Source organism: Hirundo rustica, chromosome 14, assembly GCF_015227805.2.
Source record: "Hirundo rustica isolate bHirRus1 chromosome 14, bHirRus1.pri.v3, whole genome shotgun sequence".
Lineage (NCBI taxonomy): Eukaryota > Metazoa > Chordata > Aves > Passeriformes > Hirundinidae > Hirundo > Hirundo rustica.
In genome coordinates this window covers 8897441-8918116 of record NC_053463.1, presented here as the reverse complement: position 1 = coordinate 8918116, position 20676 = coordinate 8897441, and the positions used below count along the sequence as shown (strand labels likewise).

Below are 20676 nucleotides of genomic sequence, written 5' to 3'. Positions count from 1 at the left end.
CCACTGGCATCTAGCAGAAATTGGAAATTAATTAGTATTTGAGTCTTCTCCTTTTGTAAATGCATTTAACAATCAAATTACATTCATGTACATTAAATACCATAAATTCTGGAACAGATCCCAAGTACTGTCAAGTTTTGGCTAGCAAATGACTCTCTGAAGAGATGAAGAGCACATAGTCCAAATAAAGTGCTGCTCAAATGTTTTGGTGGGAACAATCCCTGTTGGTCAGGCTCTGATGGAGGGAGCATGTTCTGTTCTATCCTGATACCATTAGCACTGGTTTTGAGATTTACAGAACTGCAGGGTGGGAACAGAGACAAGCCACAACCCTTGAGCATATGTCTAGGAGTGTAAATATATACCCATGAGCATAAAAACCCCATATTTGGGAGCCATTCTAAGGTTCTTTTCTACTGCCATGCCTGCCAGGGTTATTGTTCCTTATTTCTATGGGTGGTTTCCCCTCTTTGGCAATTAAAAGGCATGAGAATATAAATAATTATAGATGTATATACACACATTTACACCCCTGGCACACATGCATATCCTAGTAATCTCTTTATTAGTCTGCAGAGTCCTCCAAGTTTGAACATAAAAATAAATTCCAGAGACTGGTATGCGAGTTCCCTCTTGTGACCAAGTGATGTCACAGCAATACCTGCAAATACAAAATACCTGTTTAACAAAATAGACATTTAGAGAGAAACAAAACAATGCAAACAGCAGAGAATCTGTCCGTTTCGCATATTTTTATTCACCAGCCATTGGTCTAACATTAAAAAGCAATTTAAAAAACCAACATCTGTGCACAGTACAGAAAAGAATGAACAGGAATATCTCTATGAAGAAGACTGTCAGAAAAATGAATTAAAAATCAAGATGAGGTTGCTAAAGCTAAAATATTATTTTATCTATGCATGAATCCTAGGGCCCACAGATAAAATCCAAATAAGGTGGAGAAAAATGGTTGATATCCCTTCTATAACCTTTATTGTTGTTAGAATTTCCCTTCCTGGCAGAGGAACTGCAAACCCACTTCCTCCTCCTGCCAACTGGGTGAACAGATTTTCTCATATTTCTGAAAAAAACCACAGCACTTGGCAATGGCAGAAAAAGAAGATAAGGACATAAAGAGAACATGAATGACTGCAATATAGGATTGAAGGGTAACTTGCACAGTAATTGAATTCCTTCCTCTGATCTGAAGCATGGTTTTGTATGTCTACATAATCCTCACCCCAAATTTTCTTACCTGCTCTGAGATCTTCAAAAGAGGCTTCACAAGCCACTATAACTCAGCTAAAAAACGACAAAGCTTTTTTCTGGCATTAAAGCTCAAATTGTTTGCTGCTACATCAGGCGCTGACTTATCAGGTATTTCTTTTATCAGCTGTTTTCTGATCAAATCTTCAGCTGCCTGCTATGGACTGCCTTAGTCCTCTAAGTCCTGCGTTTTCTCGGTGTGAAGGTCATCTATTTGTTAAAGAGGGTAATCAGAACCAAAAGTGCTAAAGATGGCATCTTAAAGACAATTTGTCGTGTGCTCATCTCAAACACTTTGTTTTTTTTTTAATCAGAACCTCAGTGGATATGGCCATTTCAGAAGACTTCGTTACTCAGGTCAGCCACACTGTGACCTCTATACCAACACCAATAAACAGAAGCTGAATTAGCTGGCAGGTTATTTTTAACTCTGCTTAGGTAATATTGAGTCAGAGGATCAAATAACCTGTTCTTTACAGATTAGGGGTCAGTTACCCATCGAAAGTGTCACACCACTAATACATTAATAACCTAATAAGCACCAACAGCCCTGAGCAGCCTCACCCCCAGCCTTGCCCCAGGGCCCCAAGTGCCCATTTAAGTTCAGCCTTAGCCTGTCAATCCCTCCCTGAGCAAAGCAGGAGCTTGTGCTGGAGCCACTGGCACCCCCAAGCCTGGCCAGGAATCCTGACCTGACCTGGCCATGGACCTGCCTCACCCCAGGGACCTTTTCCATGATGTGGCTGAACCAGGCTGGCACCCGTGGACCTGCCTTGCTGAGCTGGGTGGTGACCCCAGCCCAACTGGCTCCCAGACCCCCGGCTCCCAACCAGTCCTCATCATACTGGAACCTTCTTCAAAAAGTTAACAATTGAAAAAACGGGGTTTTTGCTAGATAGAGATTTTACATATATACATAAAACCACATTGGCCCAATGGGGTTTGAACAGCACGTCTACAGTACACTACAGGAACATAGCAGTTTCTCCACACAGTTTATTTTCAGGCAAATTATAAATTATTAATACACCTTTGTGGTAGCTCTTTCCACAGAAAGGACAAAGAACACCTTTATCAATAATTTTCTTGTTTTGCAGTTTGATGGGCACTGTTAACTGTACCTATTAACAATTTTGCATAAAACATATGTCTAGCATGCATATATATATATATGTAGCAACTGTAATGTAACTTCTTATAGAATCACAGAATTAAACGAAGGGATTGCATTGCAACACACTTTGAGTTACTCCCTTCAGTGATTCATGCTTATTTCTGGAGAGACAATATTAGACCACTGTTGCATCTCTAAAAGCACATCTCATAAAGATTTGCTCATATAAACACGTTTTACCTCATAATTATAAAGGAAGGCTTTTGCAAAGAAGAACATAGGTAAGCCATTGTTTCTCTAGTTGTATTTCAGGTTCAGTGTGTACACTAGAAATTTTTACAAAATAACTTGGGTGATTTCTATTCCCAAGACAGGCTGGCTCTCGCTGCCTGCCTGTGCAGCAGCTGGTGTCTGGCAAAGCAGCTCATGAGCCTCCAGCAAACATGACATACTAACCCACTTTCTGGGCACGAGTCTCATTCACCGCTCCAGTCTGCAGTGCTAGGTTTAAATTGTTAAAGCTGCAGAGTTTGATCAAAAGTTGAAGTGTTCGAGTTTTAAATTTAGAATTATAATTAAACTTTTAAAAGGAATGGCTAAAATATAGGACTTAATTTGGCTTAGCACCCTGACGCAAATGCAACTGCTTTCAGAGAGAAGCTAAGACTGACCCTGAATACCCTTCAGCATGGAAATGATGGGGCCTGCGTGAAATTCCAGCCAAAGCCCAGCACCATGGCCTCCTCTGTGATTTTGCAAGAGCTGAAGACAGCACTAAACTAAGAGTTGTGTCCTTTGGTTATGTGGATTTGTCGGAATCATGATCACAATGAAAATGAAGCATAGCTTGCATTAAAATGTTTAAGTCCTATGATGAAGTTCAGCTATGCCAAAGTAAGGGTGTCAAAAAAGCTGGTGGTGAATTCTTTTTGAGAACTCTCTGTATGAACTGGCTTTTGCACAGCACAATGTACTGTATGGCTTCCTACCTGATATTACAATAAACATCCTTATTTCCTTTTTTTTTCTGTACTTTCTCCTCTTACTTTTGCAGACTGTCTGTTAAAAACTAGTTAAGAAATGGCCAATAATTTCTAGACTTTTCACACAGCCCTTGTAAAGCTTTCAGGTTCATGGCATACTGATTCTGAATTGACACGTTCATTCTTTGGCCTCTGGGAAATTTTGATTTCCTGAATGCTTTCTTATACTAATTAACTCATGGCTTTATTCAAACTGTTTTTCTTGTTTACTGCTACAAAGCCCAGTGATAAAAAAACTGAATATCATTCTTGATCAAAGTACAGAAAGAGTATGTGTTATGAAACCTGTAATGCAAAACATTCCTGTAATCACCATGAACATGAGAAGTGAGTAGACTGTAACTTTCTGTAAATCTGGTTTGAGGAGAGACAACCGCAGGAGGAAGGCTAAGCTCGACTTTTGAGTGGCTGGATGACGTGGGCAGTGACGGCTCAGATAAGCAGGGCCTGTATCCAGCACACCTGCCTGTATCAGGGCCAGGCTGCAGGCTGTATCTGAGCAACCTGCTTCTGGGGAAGGTGTCCCTGCCCGTGGCAAGGGTTGGAGCAACTTGACCTTTAAGGTCCTTTCCAACCCAAACCATTCTGTGGTTCTGCGATGCAGTTTTCCTTCATCTTTGCATCTTGTTATGAGACGAAGGATTTGGAGCCAGCAGAAGCTCTGTGCCAGGCTCCTGAGGTATGAGTAGAGACAGAACAGAATCTCCTGGGTAGACCCCTGTTTGCGCCTATTTCCTTCCAGTACTGTCAATTCCATAGCTGATATTTCTCTTTTTTTTTTTTTTTTTTTTTAATTCATATATACCTGTAAGCATTTGAGCAATAATGACTACAGCTATAAAATGCATAGAATTCTTCTATACTATTTTATACTTGTCCATATTGTTAGGTATAAAATATGTTTGTGCTAGACCAGATCAAAACAGGAAGCTCTTCTATACAGAAAGCCTCAGAGATTAGCCTGTATGAATCTTTCTAACGTACATTTGAGCCTGTTCCTGCACAGCAGCCCAAAGGTTATTGGCAATGCACCAGAGAAACCCATGACTGGTGGATTTAGATAGTAGCTGCAAATCTGCACTAATCTCTGTTTACAATCTATCCTCTACTACTGTCTACAGAGAGTAACTACTAAGCTGAAGATGGTTTTCATAGCAGTATTTACTGAAAAAAACAGTTTTAAACCATCCACCAGGGACAAAAAATTTACCTGCAACCCAATCTCCTACTTCCTGTAAACAGAATAAAGCAGTCAAGAACAATATAGGTAAGAGTACTTTTGGCAGATTTTCTAAACTATATTGATTTTAAGAGTGTGGTACATTTTGTCTCTCTGAGGAAATTGAAAATGACTTAAAGAATTGAGGAATTTGAAGATGTCACAGTGACTGTACAGCAAATATTCCTTTCAGTTTGTTTCACTAGCCTTTCAACATGCTTATTTCCTAGGCTTTTAAATGTGTGGGAATAAACTGTATTTTGATGTCACACAAATAGTCAGATAACTTTTGCCAGCTTTGGTTATATGTAGGGCAGATATAATCTATCATGGAAATGCTGCACATGTTTAGCATTACCTCTTTATAAAAAATATATATAAAGGCTTATTATTGGTAAATAATTGCTATATGCAAGAACCAGGAAATCCATGGCTGCAAGTTTCGCAGCTGGTAATAAAAGATCCATTGTTCAGATACAGCTAGATATAACTACAATAATAAACCAGCACTGATTGGTGATGAACTGTTATGCACTGTGTTTGCGTAGATTAAATCTGCAAAGTTTTTTAAAAATATGCTTTAGATAAAAAATTAAAAGGCAAACTTTGGGCATCTGCAGTTTGGATGTGATGCAGTGCTCAGCCCTCTCTCAGTGGGATGCTTTGGAGAGGCCACAGAGAGGATAAATGCAGCATGCAGGGAAAGCCTTGCTGTTCAGAATGGGGCCCTTTTGGCCAAAAGATTGCTAGAAATCAGTAATAGCTGCTTGTACCCCATCCTTCTTTGAGTCTATGACTCCATGCCTAGCTCCCATGGGAAGGGGATGGCTCTGCCTGATGGGAATAGCCTCTGGAAGAGGCTTGTGAGGCAGTTTCCCACTGGCCAGGTCTGCCCCAGCTCAAGGACAATGAGAGGTCACAGGCACTTCATGGCAGGAAATGATGGATACATGTGGTAGGAAATGAGTGTGAGCCAGTGTATGCCCAAGTGGCCAAGAACAACAGTGGAACCTGGCCTGTATCAGCAACAGTGTGGCCACTGGAACCAGAGAAGGGATTGTCTGCTGTACTTGGCACTGGTGAGGCCACACCTCCAGTGCTATGTCCAGCTCTGATGCCTTCACTTACAGACACTGGAGGACTGGAGCGGGTCCAGAGAAGGGCAACGGAGCCAGAGCAGGGTCTGGAGCACAAGTCTGGTGAGGAGCAGCTGAGGGAGCTGGGGGGACTCAGCTTGGGGATAAGGGGTCTCAAGAGGGACCCTCTTGCTCTCTACAAGTCCCTGACAGGAGGGCGCAGCCAGGTGGGAGTTGGGGACCGGGCAACAAGCCACAGGACAAGAGGACATGGTCTGAAGCAGGACATGGAGAGACTTAGGCTGGGCATTAGGAAGAATTTCTTCCCAGAGAATGTCATCAGACATTGGAATGGGCTGCCCAGGGAGGTGGTGGAGTTACCATCCCCAAAAGTGTTAAAGGAAAAGCTGGCATGACACTCAGTGCTCTATGTAAAATCACTCTAGGAAAAGCCAGTGTCCATAAAGGAGACAGAAGAGCTGTGCAACTTTATTCCAATAAAGGAGAAGAGTCCACCAGGTCTTCCCTCTCTCAGGGTTTCAGAGAGCGCAGACTTCTTTTAAACTCCCAGCTGGATGCTGCCCCCTTCCTTTCCCCATCAGCTGAGGCACTAGAAGGTACAACCTTCCCAAACTGCCTACCGCATATTCCCCCTTGAACCTGTCATTTTACCCTAAAGTTCAGAAACTCAGGCTTGTGCGGACCCATTTGTCTGCTTCAGGAGTCAAACTGTCTGGGTTCTGTAATAAACACGAGGCTCGAAGGGGGTAGAAACATTTAGACCTATTTCGAAGATGTTAACACCCATAGCCTCACCCATGGAATTGCCTGGAAAGACATGAGTGCACATCTTTGCTATCAGCGCCACGGTCCGTTTGACAAGTTGGCGTTTGGTCACAGGTTGGACTCGATGACTGCGGAGGTCTTTTCCAACCTAAGCGATCGTGTGCTTCTGAGATGGAGGCCCAGTGAGGGGGGAGCAACCGCCTCCTGCTCTGCGGGGGCCTGGCGAGGGCCAGGAGCAGCTCCAGGCCCTGCACACCTCGGCCCCGTCATTGCACCGGGCCCTGCACACCTCGGCCCCGTCATTGCACCGGGCCCTGCACACCTCGGCCCCGTCATTGCACCGGGTTCTGCACACCTCGGCCCCGTCATTGCACCGGGCCCTGCACACCTCGGCCCCGTCATTGCACCGGGCCCTGCACACCTCGGCCCCGTCATTGCACCGGGCCCTGCACACCTCGGCCCCGTCATTGCACCGGGCCCTGCACACCTCGGACCCCCATTGCACCGGGCCCTGCACACCTCGGACCCCACATTGCACCGGGTTCTGCACACCTCGGACCCCGCATTGCAGGGTTCTGCACACCTCGGACCCCACATTGCACCGGGCCCTGCACACCTCGGATCCCACATTGCACCGGGTTCTGCACACCTCGGACCCCCACTGCACCGGGCCCTGCACACCTCGGACCCCCACTGCACCGGGTTCTGCACACCTCGGACCCCCACTGCACCGGGTTCTGCACACCTCGGACCCCACATTGCACCGGGTTCTGCACACCTCGGACCCCCACTGCACCGGGTTCTGCACACCTCGGACCCCGCATTGCACCGGGCCCTGCACACCTCAGACCCCGCATTGCACCGGGCCCTGCACACCTCGGACCCCCATTGCACCGGGTTCTGCACACCTCGGACCCCCATTGCACCGGGTTCTGCACACCTCGGACCCCCACTGCACCGGGCCCTGCACACCTCGGACCCCCATTGCACCGGGTTCTGCACAGTCCGGCCCCCCCATTTTACCCGCGGCCCGAGGGCGGCGGGCGCGAAATGGCGCCGCCGTCACGTGCCCGCCGCCCGCCGCCTCGCCCGGCGCCTGCGCTGGGGCGGCGGGGCCGCGGCTCCGCCCTCGGCGTGTCCCGGGCGCTGCGGGCTGAGCGCGGTGCTGGCCCTGCTCTGCCCCTGCTCCGTGCCTCGCCCCGGCCTCACGCTGCGAGGGAGCCGCGCACCGGCGGCGGTGAGCGGCGGGGCGGCCGCGGGGACCGGCCCTTGCGCGGCGGCCGGGGGGGGGGGCGGGGAGCGGGACAGGCCGCGGGGGCGGCCCGGGTTGCGGAGACGGAATGGGCAGGCAGATGTACCGATGGACAGACAGACAGACGGGCAGGCAGGCAGGCAGGCAGGCGGACGCTCTCCGAGCCTTGAGACTTAGGTTCTCTCTGTGTGGCAAACCTCGTGAGGGGCTCTGTGTTCGGTACCCTGCGTTTGTGCCATCCCTGGAGCCCTCTCCGAGCTGCGGGAGCGCGGGGCCTGGGAGCTGATTTTCCCATGTAAGGAGCTTAAGTGGCCTGCTAAAGTCGGGTAGGAAGGTTTCAAGAAAACCTGTGGAAGTATCAATTTTTTTTTTTTTTTTTTTTTTTTTTTTTCATTCCTGCCGTAGGCGTGTAGGTGAACCCTCGAGAGAGCTTTTCGAAAGAGCTGTGCTGCTTCAGATGTGTCATTGAGTATAACGAGGGGTCTTGGGCGTTGGGCACAGGGGGGTGGCTTCCTTCTAAAAATAATGCATCAGTAGAAGTCCAATTTCTAAATTTCACCACCAGAAACGTGGCAATGTATTTGTATTTCTTCAGTTAAAATTAATGCAGGCATTAAGATGTTCAGCTGAGTGTGGTTCTTTTTAGAACTGAGGGTTTGTCATAAATGTACTAAAAATGTGGCAAATCCCTTGACTCAGAGGCTCAGTTTAGGACTGATTTAAAAAAAAAATAAAAAAATCCTCATCAGAAGCAAAAATGCCAGGCATTAAAAGTCTAAAACGCCCTAGATGAAGAAAAATCTTTATCTCTGAGCTCATCATCCTGAAGGACTAGATCTTCTGAGATTTAAGCTTAAAATGTGTGTTTTTACCTGTATTTTGCACTATACTCGGTGCTTGAGTTTGTGGTGGCAGCAGTTTTCCAGGGCTGCCTGCCTTTTGTGCCCTTGTTCCCCAGAGAGAGTCTGAATTCGAGTTCCTAAACTGGTGAGGTCACTCACAGGTGCTGTCGCTGAACTGCGATTTCTTTAAAGACACTGTGATTAATGGGACTGGGATTTCAGCCATGTAAGGCAGGTCCGCAGACATTGATTTCCAGATGTTAGAAAGTTAAAGCTTAATCATCAAGATGCCTACTTTATCCCAGAATATTTCCAAGCTTGGTTATTTGGAAGGGTTTTTAATTCTCAGGAACTCGGATTTTGCTGCATTTGTGTTTGGTTGCTACTGTTTCTACTAGAAATCTGATTTTACGGTGTTTTATTAATCCCTGTTGAGTCCCGGTGTTGAGAACTGGAAGGGAAATCTAGAGATCAGAGGAAGCAGTTACTTCTTTGTGGCTTGAGTCTGTGATATGTTTGGTTACAGTAATAAAACCTTTTTTTGAACTGACATTGTAGCCTGGGAAATAGTGAACATCTACTGAAGGCTTGTTTAACAGGGCCACTGCTGACCACTTTTCAAATCCCCCACCAAGCCTCCCTGCCACGGTAGGGGTTTTAACGTCTTAATTTTAGCAGAAATTTACAGCTCTGTTGGCAGGCTAAATTGCAGAAACAGTTAATTAACTTGACTTTTTCTGAATCCTGTTGGCTTTACTGGATTTAAGGTAGTTTGAGTAAGATAATGTGAGGCTGTCAAAGTACTCAATCACAGTTAGAGCTGTATGAGGGGCGTGCACCAGTTTTTGATACTTTGCTTTATACAAATTTTATGAACCTCAGCAGTTATAAAAGTATTTCATTTCAATGACTGCGTTGCTGCAGTTTATCTTGGATAATCATTTGGGTGACTACATTAGATAAGAATTTTGTTTTAGTTTTAGATAACAATTTAGTTGTTTGCATAACAAGTTTCTATTTGATTGTATGTCTGATAACTATAATATTTTATTATATACATTTCAGCTTACATAAGCTGACATGATGGCTCTTGTGGCCTTAGACACTCAGATGTACATTAGATGTGCACCTGGTTATATTTTTATTGCCGACAGTCACTTCCAGTAACTTTTTTTTTTTAAATGTATTATCTAAAATTTTGCTGGTTCTTATATGCAATGTAAAAGTATGAAATTCCTTCTCTACTGAGGGGTCTTGGGACAGGTCTGCTCAAGAGAAGCTCTCTTCCTCAGGGGTACTCCTGGTTATTTGGCTGTTACAGGTAACCAGCCCCATCCCTGTGAAATTCAGAAGCCTGCTGAGCATTGTAGGTAGTCTTTATTGACTACCTACTTTATTGACCTATATTTGATACAGTTATTACTATAAAAGTATATCAGTGTCCTTTTCCTTAATTTTCAGATGTCAGTTTACTGTTACTAATTACTTTTTTCTGTGGCAACATGAGGAGTCTTGGGAAGAATACTGAAATCCTGAGTTCAGAACAGGTGGAAGCGTGCTCATCCCCCACCCCCATGATGGGCTACGTAAAAGCAATGTAAAGTCACAATCACAACAAAGATTTCAGGTTTTTGTTGCGTTTTTCTAAAATAATTTTCTTCTGGAGTTGAGCTTTGAATGATTACATATGACGGAAGACTCTGAAACACAAACTTACCTGTAATGTCATATTAAAAGAACATAGTGTGGAGGGAGGCAAGGGACTTTTAATCTGAACCCCTTGATGCAGTGCCTTGTGATCCCGTTCCCAGGTGCCCAGGCTGTCACCTGGTTTCTGGGAGCTCGTAAACAGGGAGGTGGCTGCGGGCTGGGTGCTGTGTTGTTGTCAGGGAGCAGCTCCTGCCCTGTGACTGCAGCCAGGCCTGGGCAGGTGCTGGCGAGGGTTGTGCACGTTTGTGGTAGGAAGCTGAGCCTCTGTGTGCTCATCACACGGTCCCCCAGGCCATTAGACAGCCTTGCCACAGAAGGAAAAAAGGCAGGGAAAAAGCAGTTGGGTGGGTTTTTTCTTTTGTTTTTCATGACTCTTAGATTACTTTAGTAGCTAGAGTGTTGTTTACCAAGATTCACTAGTAGTGGTAATGATAATGCAAATATTGAATAACTTGCTGTTTACATTGTACTGTTGACCAATAAATGTAAATGCAGTTGCAACATTTGTTTCCCATCACTTTTATACTTAATCTGGCTTCATGCTTCTCAGTGACAATGAGAAGGGTAAGCTACATTGTAGGGTAAGCTACCTTGTGTTAAGATGATCTCCTCAAGCTCCTTTACAAAAGCAAGAAAATTTATGAATTGATATCAACGTATTTCCCCATCATTTTTGCATTGGATGTAATAGGAAGGTTTATTTTCTTTTTCAAAACTAACACAGGATTTTGTGGAATTTTATCTGGACAGGAGGGGAAGGCAGACAGATGCATGTGAGTGCCCCATGGCTGCAGCTGCCTCAGTTCATTCATTTATTGCCTGTTGTAACTTGGAGGCATTCTTCAGGTAAGAAAGTTGCTTCAAAGTATGTGGTTTATACAGTTAATACACTTCTCTGTTGAATCTTTAAATTGCATCTCAATGTTTTGTGCTCTCACTTATAATGTTATTTAAACATGCTGTTTATATGTGGCATTATAAACCTTTTGTTTGTTAGACACTGACAGTACTTACCTATGTGCTGTACAGATACTGCTCACTTCGCAGGAGAGGGAACACGTGATCCTTGCAGACTGTGCAATACAAGGCCACCATAAGTGATAGATTTCTTCAGGTGCCACCCACAAGCAGAGTTACTAATGAATATCAGCTTTCTCTTTACAGGCAAGCATGACTACTCAGCTCTGAATTTTCTAGTGTGTGAGCTGAGCAGCAGCATTACTGGCACAGACTGCAGTACTTGAGTTTGATTTTGTGTGGAAGATGGGGGCTACTTCTCATGTATTCATAAATAATGTGTACTGCACCTTTGTTAAGCTTGGCATCTATAAAGCTGATATTAACTGAGTAGTTTTTCGAAAGATGATGGTATGACCTGGAGAATCTAAAGTCTTGTCCCATTTTTAAAGAAAAATAGAGAAGTTCAGCATTGGAAGGTTTATAAAGATGTTATGTACCTGGTAAACACCTTCTGTTTCTAAAATCTGTCATGATTTAGTGAGGTGGGTGCTGTTCTTGTAGCTCTCCATTACGCATCTTCAAATAATGTAAAATTGGTAACTGGGTATGGTGGGTTCGGGTCTGTTTTCTTGTGGTGCACCAAGGTACTCCGTCTTACTAAGACATAGGATAGTTTTTTCATTAGTTTATGGGAGGATATTTGTACATTATTGATATCTTTCTTCCAGATACAGTTTAATTAGTTTAATTGTTTGTTTACTGTCAAGATTATCATGGTACAGTAAGCATACTTTTGGAGTAAAAGTGAGTAAAGTTTAAAACAGAGAGTCTTTAAATGTCAAAATATTAGAGGTCTTTAAGGATGACATTTGATTCACATGGTTTTGGTATAGAGTAGGCTGAAAAAAAATTAACATTTGTTTTCAAGGTTTATAGTTTTCTTTGGATAATACTCAAGAATTCAGAGGTGCATCTGTGTTGCAAAAGAGTGCTCATGTGACTAAAACTATAGATAATGCAAAAGCTATTTTTTTTGCAAACAGTTACACATTCCCTCTAGTTAAATGGAATTTTCAAATGTTTGGTAAAACCAATTTGCTTGTTACATCCTGTTGCTCTGCTTCTGCATCTGCCCTGCATAGCAGTGGTATTATTCTCTCAGTCTTTGTTCCAGAATTGATGTTAGTCTTTCCTATGGGTTTCCCAGCCACTGCAGAACAGTTTTTCTTTGTTTGGTGGCTTCACAGGTCGGTTCATCTTCTGGGACCCGTCACTGCCTTCTGGTTAAGGAATCCATGCACGCATACAGGATGACTCAACAGTGGGATGGATGTTCAGATACCAGAAAGGTGCTGGTAACTTGACAGGAACCTCCACATTCTTTGGAGGTAGGTTTTGTGTGTGTGTAAACCTCTCGTTTGAATGCTACCTGAGTTATATCACATGGGACTGTAATTTAGCTGACTTCGGTTGTGCTTTAAAATATATACTGTTCATAAGGTATTCGGAATGAAATAAGGATTCTTACATTTGCAGTAAACTTACCTTTAACCAAGATGTTGCAGCTATGCATGAGAATAGCAATAGCAAGGAGAAGCTTCTCAAACAACAGCATTTGTTCAATTTCATTTTTATGTTCTGGACTTTTGTTTTAGGAAACAGCCAAGTCTGTAATTCCTCTCAAGTAGGGAGGAGGAAGAACAAGCAACAGGTCTATTTGACTCAAAAGGTATTTAGCCTTTGCTCAATTTAGCAAGGCGATGAGCAGCTGTAAAAGAGAGTTTTGTAATGGTTAATTACTACATCCACACTTAATGGTTTGGAATGCCCATTTGTTGTGTGACTTAAAGTAGTCTAAAGTCATAAAACGTGGTTGTGTGGATGTTAACCTGATGGTCTAATAGCAAAATGTTTATTCATGCTAAGCCTGCATCTTCATTACATTAGTAACACTCTTAGTGTAAGCCATGTGTCTGCTCAGGGAAGAAAAACTACTATTTAATATAATTTAAGGAGTGTTGCTGGCTTGTCCTTCTGCATATATTGCTGATTCCAATCACTAATGGAAATTTAAATAGACTGAGTGAATATGTATAACAACTGCTAAAACAAATTCCTTGGTGGTTGAGATAATTTGTCAGGAAGTCAAGGAGTAGTGAAGCTGGTCATATGAACAACCCTTAATAAATCGGCTACATAGTTTTTTTCCAGCTTTCTTTTCATAAAAATGGAGTATGTCAGGCACTCATGAGCCGAATAGGTCATCTTTTGTAGGTTGGGGAAAATGCCAGGTAAATTTTTGATAGGATAATATGTATTTTGGCAGCTGTTTTTGCAGGACAGGAATTTGTGGGTTTTTTTTTTCTTCCTTTCCCCCTTCCCCCCATAATAAAGAGAACATGGAAAATTTTCAGTCCAGAAAAAGCAAGCTGTGGGGGTTGCCATGGAAATTTCTTCAGTAAAAATATATAATTTGCTCCATTCTTTCTTGAAAAATGCATGGTTGCTTTGAAAATACTCACTTCACACAGGCTGGGAAGAGAGAAGGTCTGGATGAACATCTGGTTGTTGGGACATTTGAGAAGGGGCCTCAGCCTGTACTAAAATGAAGTGGCAAGGACAGTTGTTGAAAACTGAACAACAGAATTCAGACTAGAATGGACTTGGTTAGATGGCACTGCTTCAGCTGTGAAAGCAGAGCTTTTTCCTTGTGCTGCTCTTCTGAGCTCTGGCTCGTGAGGCAAACGTCCCTTGCTGAAGCAGATGTGTGCAGTTTGCTGGTTTCCAAGGTCACTGTCCTTTTCCTGCTGGAAAACAGCATGTGAACCTCACTTACTTTGCCCTGCTTTGATAGGTGGCCTCTGAAGTTTTTTACCGTTAGTTGTACAAACACTTTCCTCTGCTTGGCATTATTTGGAAAAAAAAAAACTGGGGAAGGTGGGCAAAACTTTTCAGTCTGACTCTTCTGAACATGTCTGTTCCAGGTTTATCTGTGTTTAAAAAAGGAGTTTATGAATAAAGTTTTTTATTTGATAAACCTTTTTTAGAGATCATGAGGTGGATTCCATAGTTTGTCAACTGAGTTTAAACAATCAGATTTCTACTTCTGAATTAAATTGCTGTTAAATACTTTTTGTTCCCTACAAAATGCTTTATGTACTATGGAATACTACTACATGAAACTACACTTGGTAAATTAGCAAGTCTGAGTTCTCCAGATTCAATCCAAGTTGTACAAAATAAAAAGTACTTGAAAGAGAAGGTCCTTGTCAACATCTGTGCACTGGATATTGACATATGGACATGCTTCTTTTCCAAAAAATATGCTGTATTTAAATTTTAATATCTCTCACTATGTTTCCACTGCCATTTCTCCCTTCCATTCCTAATCTTCTGTGTTTTTCTAGAGACCTGTTGTACATGAGACGTTTCAGGAGCCTGTGCAATTTGAATACATCAGATTGTTACATTCTGAAACTTTCACTATGAAGAGAGCTGGGCAGAAGGTGGTGGCTGGAACTGACGCTCCTGGAACATCACAGACAAGCAAAAAACAGAAAACTAGTTTATATGGCTCAGGGTTTGGGGAATCTGATCCGTGCACCTCGATGGACTGGGGCAGCCTTCCACACCACGTAATTCTGCGTGTTTTTCAATTCCTGACTTTAGTGGATCGAGCTAGGGCATCTTCTGTTTGTCGAAGGTGGAATGAAGTTTTTCACATCCCAGATCTCTGGAGGAGATTTGAATTTGAACTTAGCCAGCCAGCTACTTCTTATTTAAAGTCCACTCATCCGGATCTCATTCAGCAGATTATCAAGAGGCACGCTGACCATCTGCAGTACGTCAGCTTCAAGGTAAGCTGTGGATGAGCGGTGGGTCAGTGTCACGTCACTGAGCATGAGGGATGCAGCTGCCTAAGGCTTGTACCTGGCAAGTCTTATGTTTAAAAATGCAACTACTGCAACATTTTATTTCCACATGTGCAGACAGTTTCATCCAGTTTTCTACACTCTAACCTCTGCAGAGGAAGAAATAGCTGATGTCTTGCAAAACAGAGGTGGAAGGCTAGGCGAAATAAGAGATTTGTTCAAAATTACTCTTCAGGCGTATGAATTTTGAATTAGCTCATTATTTAAGATGCAAAGGTGTAGTCCGTGTAGATAAAATAGATTAGTTGGCTAGAGCAAAGACTTTATCAAGTCTTTCTTGGGCTCTAAAAATTGCCATTTTAAAAAATTGCATACATATCACTGTGTATCATATCACTGGTACTGTTACAGTATTGCAGTTATATGAAATTATTTGAAGACAAGAGTTAAATCTGTGGTGTATGTTCATACTAGAATTACCCAGCAGTCACACAGGAAAGTTTTCTAATAGTAGCTTCTCTGAATTCTTTCTGGTATTGAAATTTCCAGTCAATGTTGCAGTTTGTGCTTGTGGTGATTGCAGTCTGGAGCAGTACAGCTGAGTAGATCTGGAACCTGCAGTCTTGGGTATCCATGGTGCTGTTTTGTACATAATACTGCAGAATGACTTCACTATTTTCAAACTACTTTTATAGGTTGATAGTAGTACTGAGTCAGCAGAAGCAGCCTGTGACATCCTTTCTCAGTTGGTGAACTGTTCTATCAAGACACTGGGTTTGATCTCTACAGCAAAACCAAGCTTCATGAATGTCTCTAAGGTAGGATTCTACAGACTGTAACTAATACATTTTAATTCACTCTTAAACCACTTTAGCTTTCTTAATGTTCTGTGTTTCAGTGGATGGTAGTTCTTATGAAACAGTCTCTAGTTTCAAGTAACAGAAGAGTTATTTTCTGGAAAATAAAGGCCATTTCTTTTTTCTGCAGAAAACTCCAGATACTTCAGGCTCATCACTGTGTCCAGTTATCCCCGTAGTTATCAATGTATTACAGTGAAATGATAAATCAGAGTAGATAAATAATGAGTGTAAGGTTAATTTTGTCACATGCAGCAGCATGTTTTTAAACAACATCCCCTCTGTTCATGTTGAAATAATCCTTAAGAGAAAGGGGGTCCATGGGAGGTGATTATTTTTGTACTTTTCTGTGTGTGTAGAACGTGAGAAGCACTGAACTTTTGCTCATCTTTTCATAAGAATTTTTTTCCCCTTTCAATTTCTCCAAATAGGCTCATTTTGCATCAGCACTGACAGTAGTTTTTGTGAACTCCAAGTCATTATCATCAATCAAGATAGATGACACTCCCCTTGATGATCCTTCCTTGAAGGTTCTTGTTGCTAACAACAGTGATACTCTAAAACTGCTAAAAATGAGCAGCTGTCCTCATGTTTCACCTGCTGGTGAGTACTGAATGTATGTGAGAAATGGAATCATAAAGCATCATAATTGACAGTCTTGAGTTTGGACAGTTGGAAGGTGAAGAAGAAGGTAGTTGTTAGTGAATGAGTTTAGTTGATGAAGGTGGAGGTGCTACTTCCTTGACTGCATCTTCTAGAATCCTGGGGATTTTTTTTCAACCTCTCCAGCTGCTTTTCTGCCTCTGATGATAGGCCTTGAGGAGGAAGAGCCTCCAAAAAATTAGTGCAAGCCTTTCACACATGCTCAAAGGATGTCATGATCATTGCTTTACTATGTGAGGGTAAACAGATGGGTGCTCCTTAATGTGTAGAGATTTTTAAACTTACCTGACTGGTGTTCTGTGGGAACACCACAGAATCCCTGATTCATGAATCAGCTGCTGCTTGGTGGGATGAAGGAGATTATAACAGTTGTCAGTAATTGTTTTGTAGGGTGCTCTGAGTGCGTACAAATTTCAGAAACCTGTGGTGTAAGACTGTGAGTGTTTCCAGTTTCCAGAGTGCCCTCATGTGTCCAGATCTGGGACTGAACTTCCTCATTGGTTGGTGAAGGATTCACTCCCTTCAAAGTACAGCCTTGCTAAAAGTTCAGAGGGCTTCAGGGTCCCTTGCCACTCGTCTTTCTCCTGAAACCTTTGTGCTAGGGAAAGGGAGTCTGGGTCTGGTCTACTCCTGTATTCTCTTCTGGAGTCCACAAAAGGTGGCACAGTCCATGTACTTCATATTCCAGCAGATTAGGAGGAGGTAACATTATTTTGGTCTTAATTCACAGTAGGTTGCAGCTGTTAAACTGGGTGGTGGTGATTTAAATAGTTTAGTTGGAAGTTGAAGGAATGATTATTAGGGAAGGGAATGGCTCAACTTCAGCTGAATCTGACCTGATTTCAGTTGCTTCCTCGAAGTTGAGAAAATTCTGCATGGGGAGGGCAAAGAGGAGGGTATGCAGACCCAAGATGAATGTGACTTGAGTCTTTTACTGTGAAGTGTTAATGACCAAAACCCTGTAAAAGGTTATGGATGCCTAGAACTTGGGTGTTTCTTGGGGTTTGGATATAAGCATGAAAACTTAAACCAACTTTACAGAGAACAACTGTGCTTATATTCGCTTTTCATTTTAAAGAATAAATTATTTTGTTCCTTAGGCATTCTTTGTGTGGCTGATCAGTGTCATGGACTTAAGGAGCTGGCTTTGAACTACTACATATTAAGTGATGAACTGCTGCTGGCTCTTTCAAGTGAAAAACACGTTGATCTCGAACACCTTCGCATTGATGTCGTGAGTGAAAATCCCGGACAAGTTCAATTTCACACCATTAAAAAGCAAAGCTGGGACGCTCTCGTTAAGCACTCCCCCAAAGTCAACATTGTGATGTATTTCTTCTTGTATGAAGATGAATTTGATGCTTTCTTCAGAGAGGAAACCCCTGTTACACACCTGTACTTCGGTCGTGCAGTGAGCAAGGCGATGCTGGGTCGCATTGGCATGAACTGCCCCCGGCTGATCGAGCTGGTCGTGTGCGCCAATGGACTTCAGCCTCTGGATGATGAACTCATCCAGATTGCTGAGCGCTGTAAGAACTTAACAGCCATGGGGCTGGGGGAGTGTGAAGTCACCTGCAGAGGCTTTATTGAATTTGTAAAGATGTGTGGGGGCAGGCTTACGCAGCTTTCCATAATGGAGGAGGTGCTGATTCCAGACAGTGATTACAGCTTAGATCGGCTTCATCTGGAAGTCTCCAAACACCTTGGAAGAATGTGGTTTCCAGATATGATGCCAACCTGGTAAATTCTCTGTGTAGATAAAATGGTAGAATCGGGGTGTTGCTTTCTATGCAAATAAAAAATCTGAAAATTAAATGTGAAAACTTTCTTCCAGATTTGAGTTTTTCTTCCTTGAGAAAACCTCTGTTAGACTAACAGCAAAACACTCTACAATATTAATTGTATATTAAAATAGAAAATAGATTTAAGTGTTCTTAACAGTTCTGAAAGTATATCTGTGGTTTACAGGTGCTTCAGACTTCAATGAATTTGGGCTTCTCTGAGCTTCAGTTTAAACATTCCATTTACTTTAAAATGTGTTTAGGTTTGGGTTTTTTTATGTCTTTGTTTACTCTTTCTGATCTAGTCAGAAGAGGAATAGAGAACTATTTTCCTTAGGAAATCTATCCATGGAAAGCTGGATAGAATTTTGAGTACAGTATTATTTGTCATGATGTTTTATATAGCTATTTTTTAATTATTCATGTTTTAATTGTAAAAGCTTGTATATTAAAATACACTATCCCAAGTTCGTCAGATATAATCTAGCTTAAATTCATGGCAGTACAATAAAATGTTAATAAGCGTATGCTTACAAAAAACTTTCCAGTTTTTAATTGCACTTTAAGTAATTTTGTCAGATTACATAAACTAGGGAATGCATTGTACAGTATATTGTTTTTGTCTTAGGTGTAAAAAGGATGGGAAAGATTTTGTTAAAATTACTGGTTTCAAGTTTGGTTCTAGATTGATTGCTTGAGCAGGTAATAAAGCACTTTGGAAGCTGCCAGGACAATGAGGAATAGCTTTGGATTTGGGCTCAAGTCTTTGTAATCAAAGACTGATGTCTGAATACTGTTCCATGCTTTCATTGCTAAGAAAGAAGAAAGATTTCATAAGTGTGTCTGCTAAGAAGGAAAGATAAAATGCAATGAAGTTGTCTTTGATTCATTCCTATTTGGAATCAAGGATTTAGAGCATTTAAATTTGTCATTTTGAGGCCAAAATGGACTGTAGTAATCTCACCTGTATCTTACAGAGCTTTGTGTAAGCCCTGATTTCTAGAGAAAGGCTTGCTGGAGGTAATCCTGAAATATTTAATTCAGGACTATTTAATACTTGTTGCTATTAATTGTTTTTTGAGAAAGATTGTATTATATTTATTTTCTTAAAATGGGAAAGGCATGGTGAGTTGATGTAAATTAGAGTATGTATTTTTGTGTTAACATTTTGCACACTGTAAACTGAAATGCATTGTATATAAATTTTTTGCTGTAATGATTTTGGTGCCACACTTGTTCCATCTTTCTATTGATAATGAGAAGTCTACAAGAATTTGCTGATGGTGGTTGTCACTGTCGTGGCTTAACCCTGGTTGTCAGCTGAGCCCCTCACAGCCAGAGGGGTGGGGGAGAGAATTGGAAGGTAAAAATGAGAAAACTCATGGCTGGATATAAAGAGTTTAATAGTAAAGCAGGAGCTGCACAGGCAGGCAGCCCCCAGAAAGGGAATCCATTCACCACTTCCATCAGCCATATCCAAGAAAGCAGGGCTCCATCACCCATGAACACCCCCCCTTCCTTCTTCTCCCAGCTTTATGTGCTGAGCCTGATGTCATACAGTGTGAGTGTCCCTTGGGTCAGCTGGGCTCAACTGTCCTGTCCCTGTCACCTCCCAGGCTGTGCACCCTCAGCCTCCTGCCTGGTGGGGCAGTACAAGGAGCAGGGCTGGGCTCTGTAGCCTCTGCTCAGCTACAGCAAAAACTGTCCCCATGTTACCAGTGCTGTTTCCAGAAAAAAAATCCACAGCTCCATTCTAGCTCCTGTGAAGCAAATAAGCTACCATCACCAGAGCCAGTGCATTCACAGCAGAGAATGAGTTTCTTCCCACAAAACAACAGCTAAAGGGTTAAACCACCCTTTTCTTGGAGACACTTGTTCCCAGCTGGCAGCCCAAGGATTCAAGATAGCACACAGACCTGAGTCAGTGATGCTCTATTGCCTGTTGCACAGTTAAGAAGCATCTCCCTGACTCTGGTCAGTAGAGGCTGTGAGCTGACAACTTCCATAATCCAGGGAATTATAATTTGAACACAAAAGTGAAATATTTCCAAACACTATTTGGTTCAAGATGTGTGTTTTACTTCAAATGGAAACGTAATAAAGTGGTTTAATCCATGCACTGATACTGGGCTCATCCATCTGTTGCACTGTGTTCTCCTGAGGTTCTCTCCTGCTAGAAGACATGTATGTGACAAACCTTGAGAGAGACTGGAGAATGGCAGGTTAATCATTGTC

General features: G+C 42.5%; 1 protein-coding gene across 1 annotated transcript; it reads left to right on the top strand.

Moving 5' to 3' along the window:
* The first annotated feature begins 7634 nt into the window (after positions 1-7634).
* Positions 7635-20547, top strand: LOC120759337 (F-box/LRR-repeat protein 21-like). Its single transcript, XM_040078500.2, has 7 exons — positions 7635-7741; positions 11059-11154; positions 12516-12656; positions 14676-15125; positions 15836-15958; positions 16429-16600; positions 17761-20547. Exons 4-7 carry the CDS (start codon positions 14754-14756, stop codon positions 18402-18404), a joined length of 1311 nt encoding a protein of 436 aa, XP_039934434.1. The 5' UTR covers positions 7635-7741; positions 11059-11154; positions 12516-12656; positions 14676-14753; the 3' UTR covers positions 18405-20547.
* Positions 20548-20676: the final 129 nt, after the last annotated feature.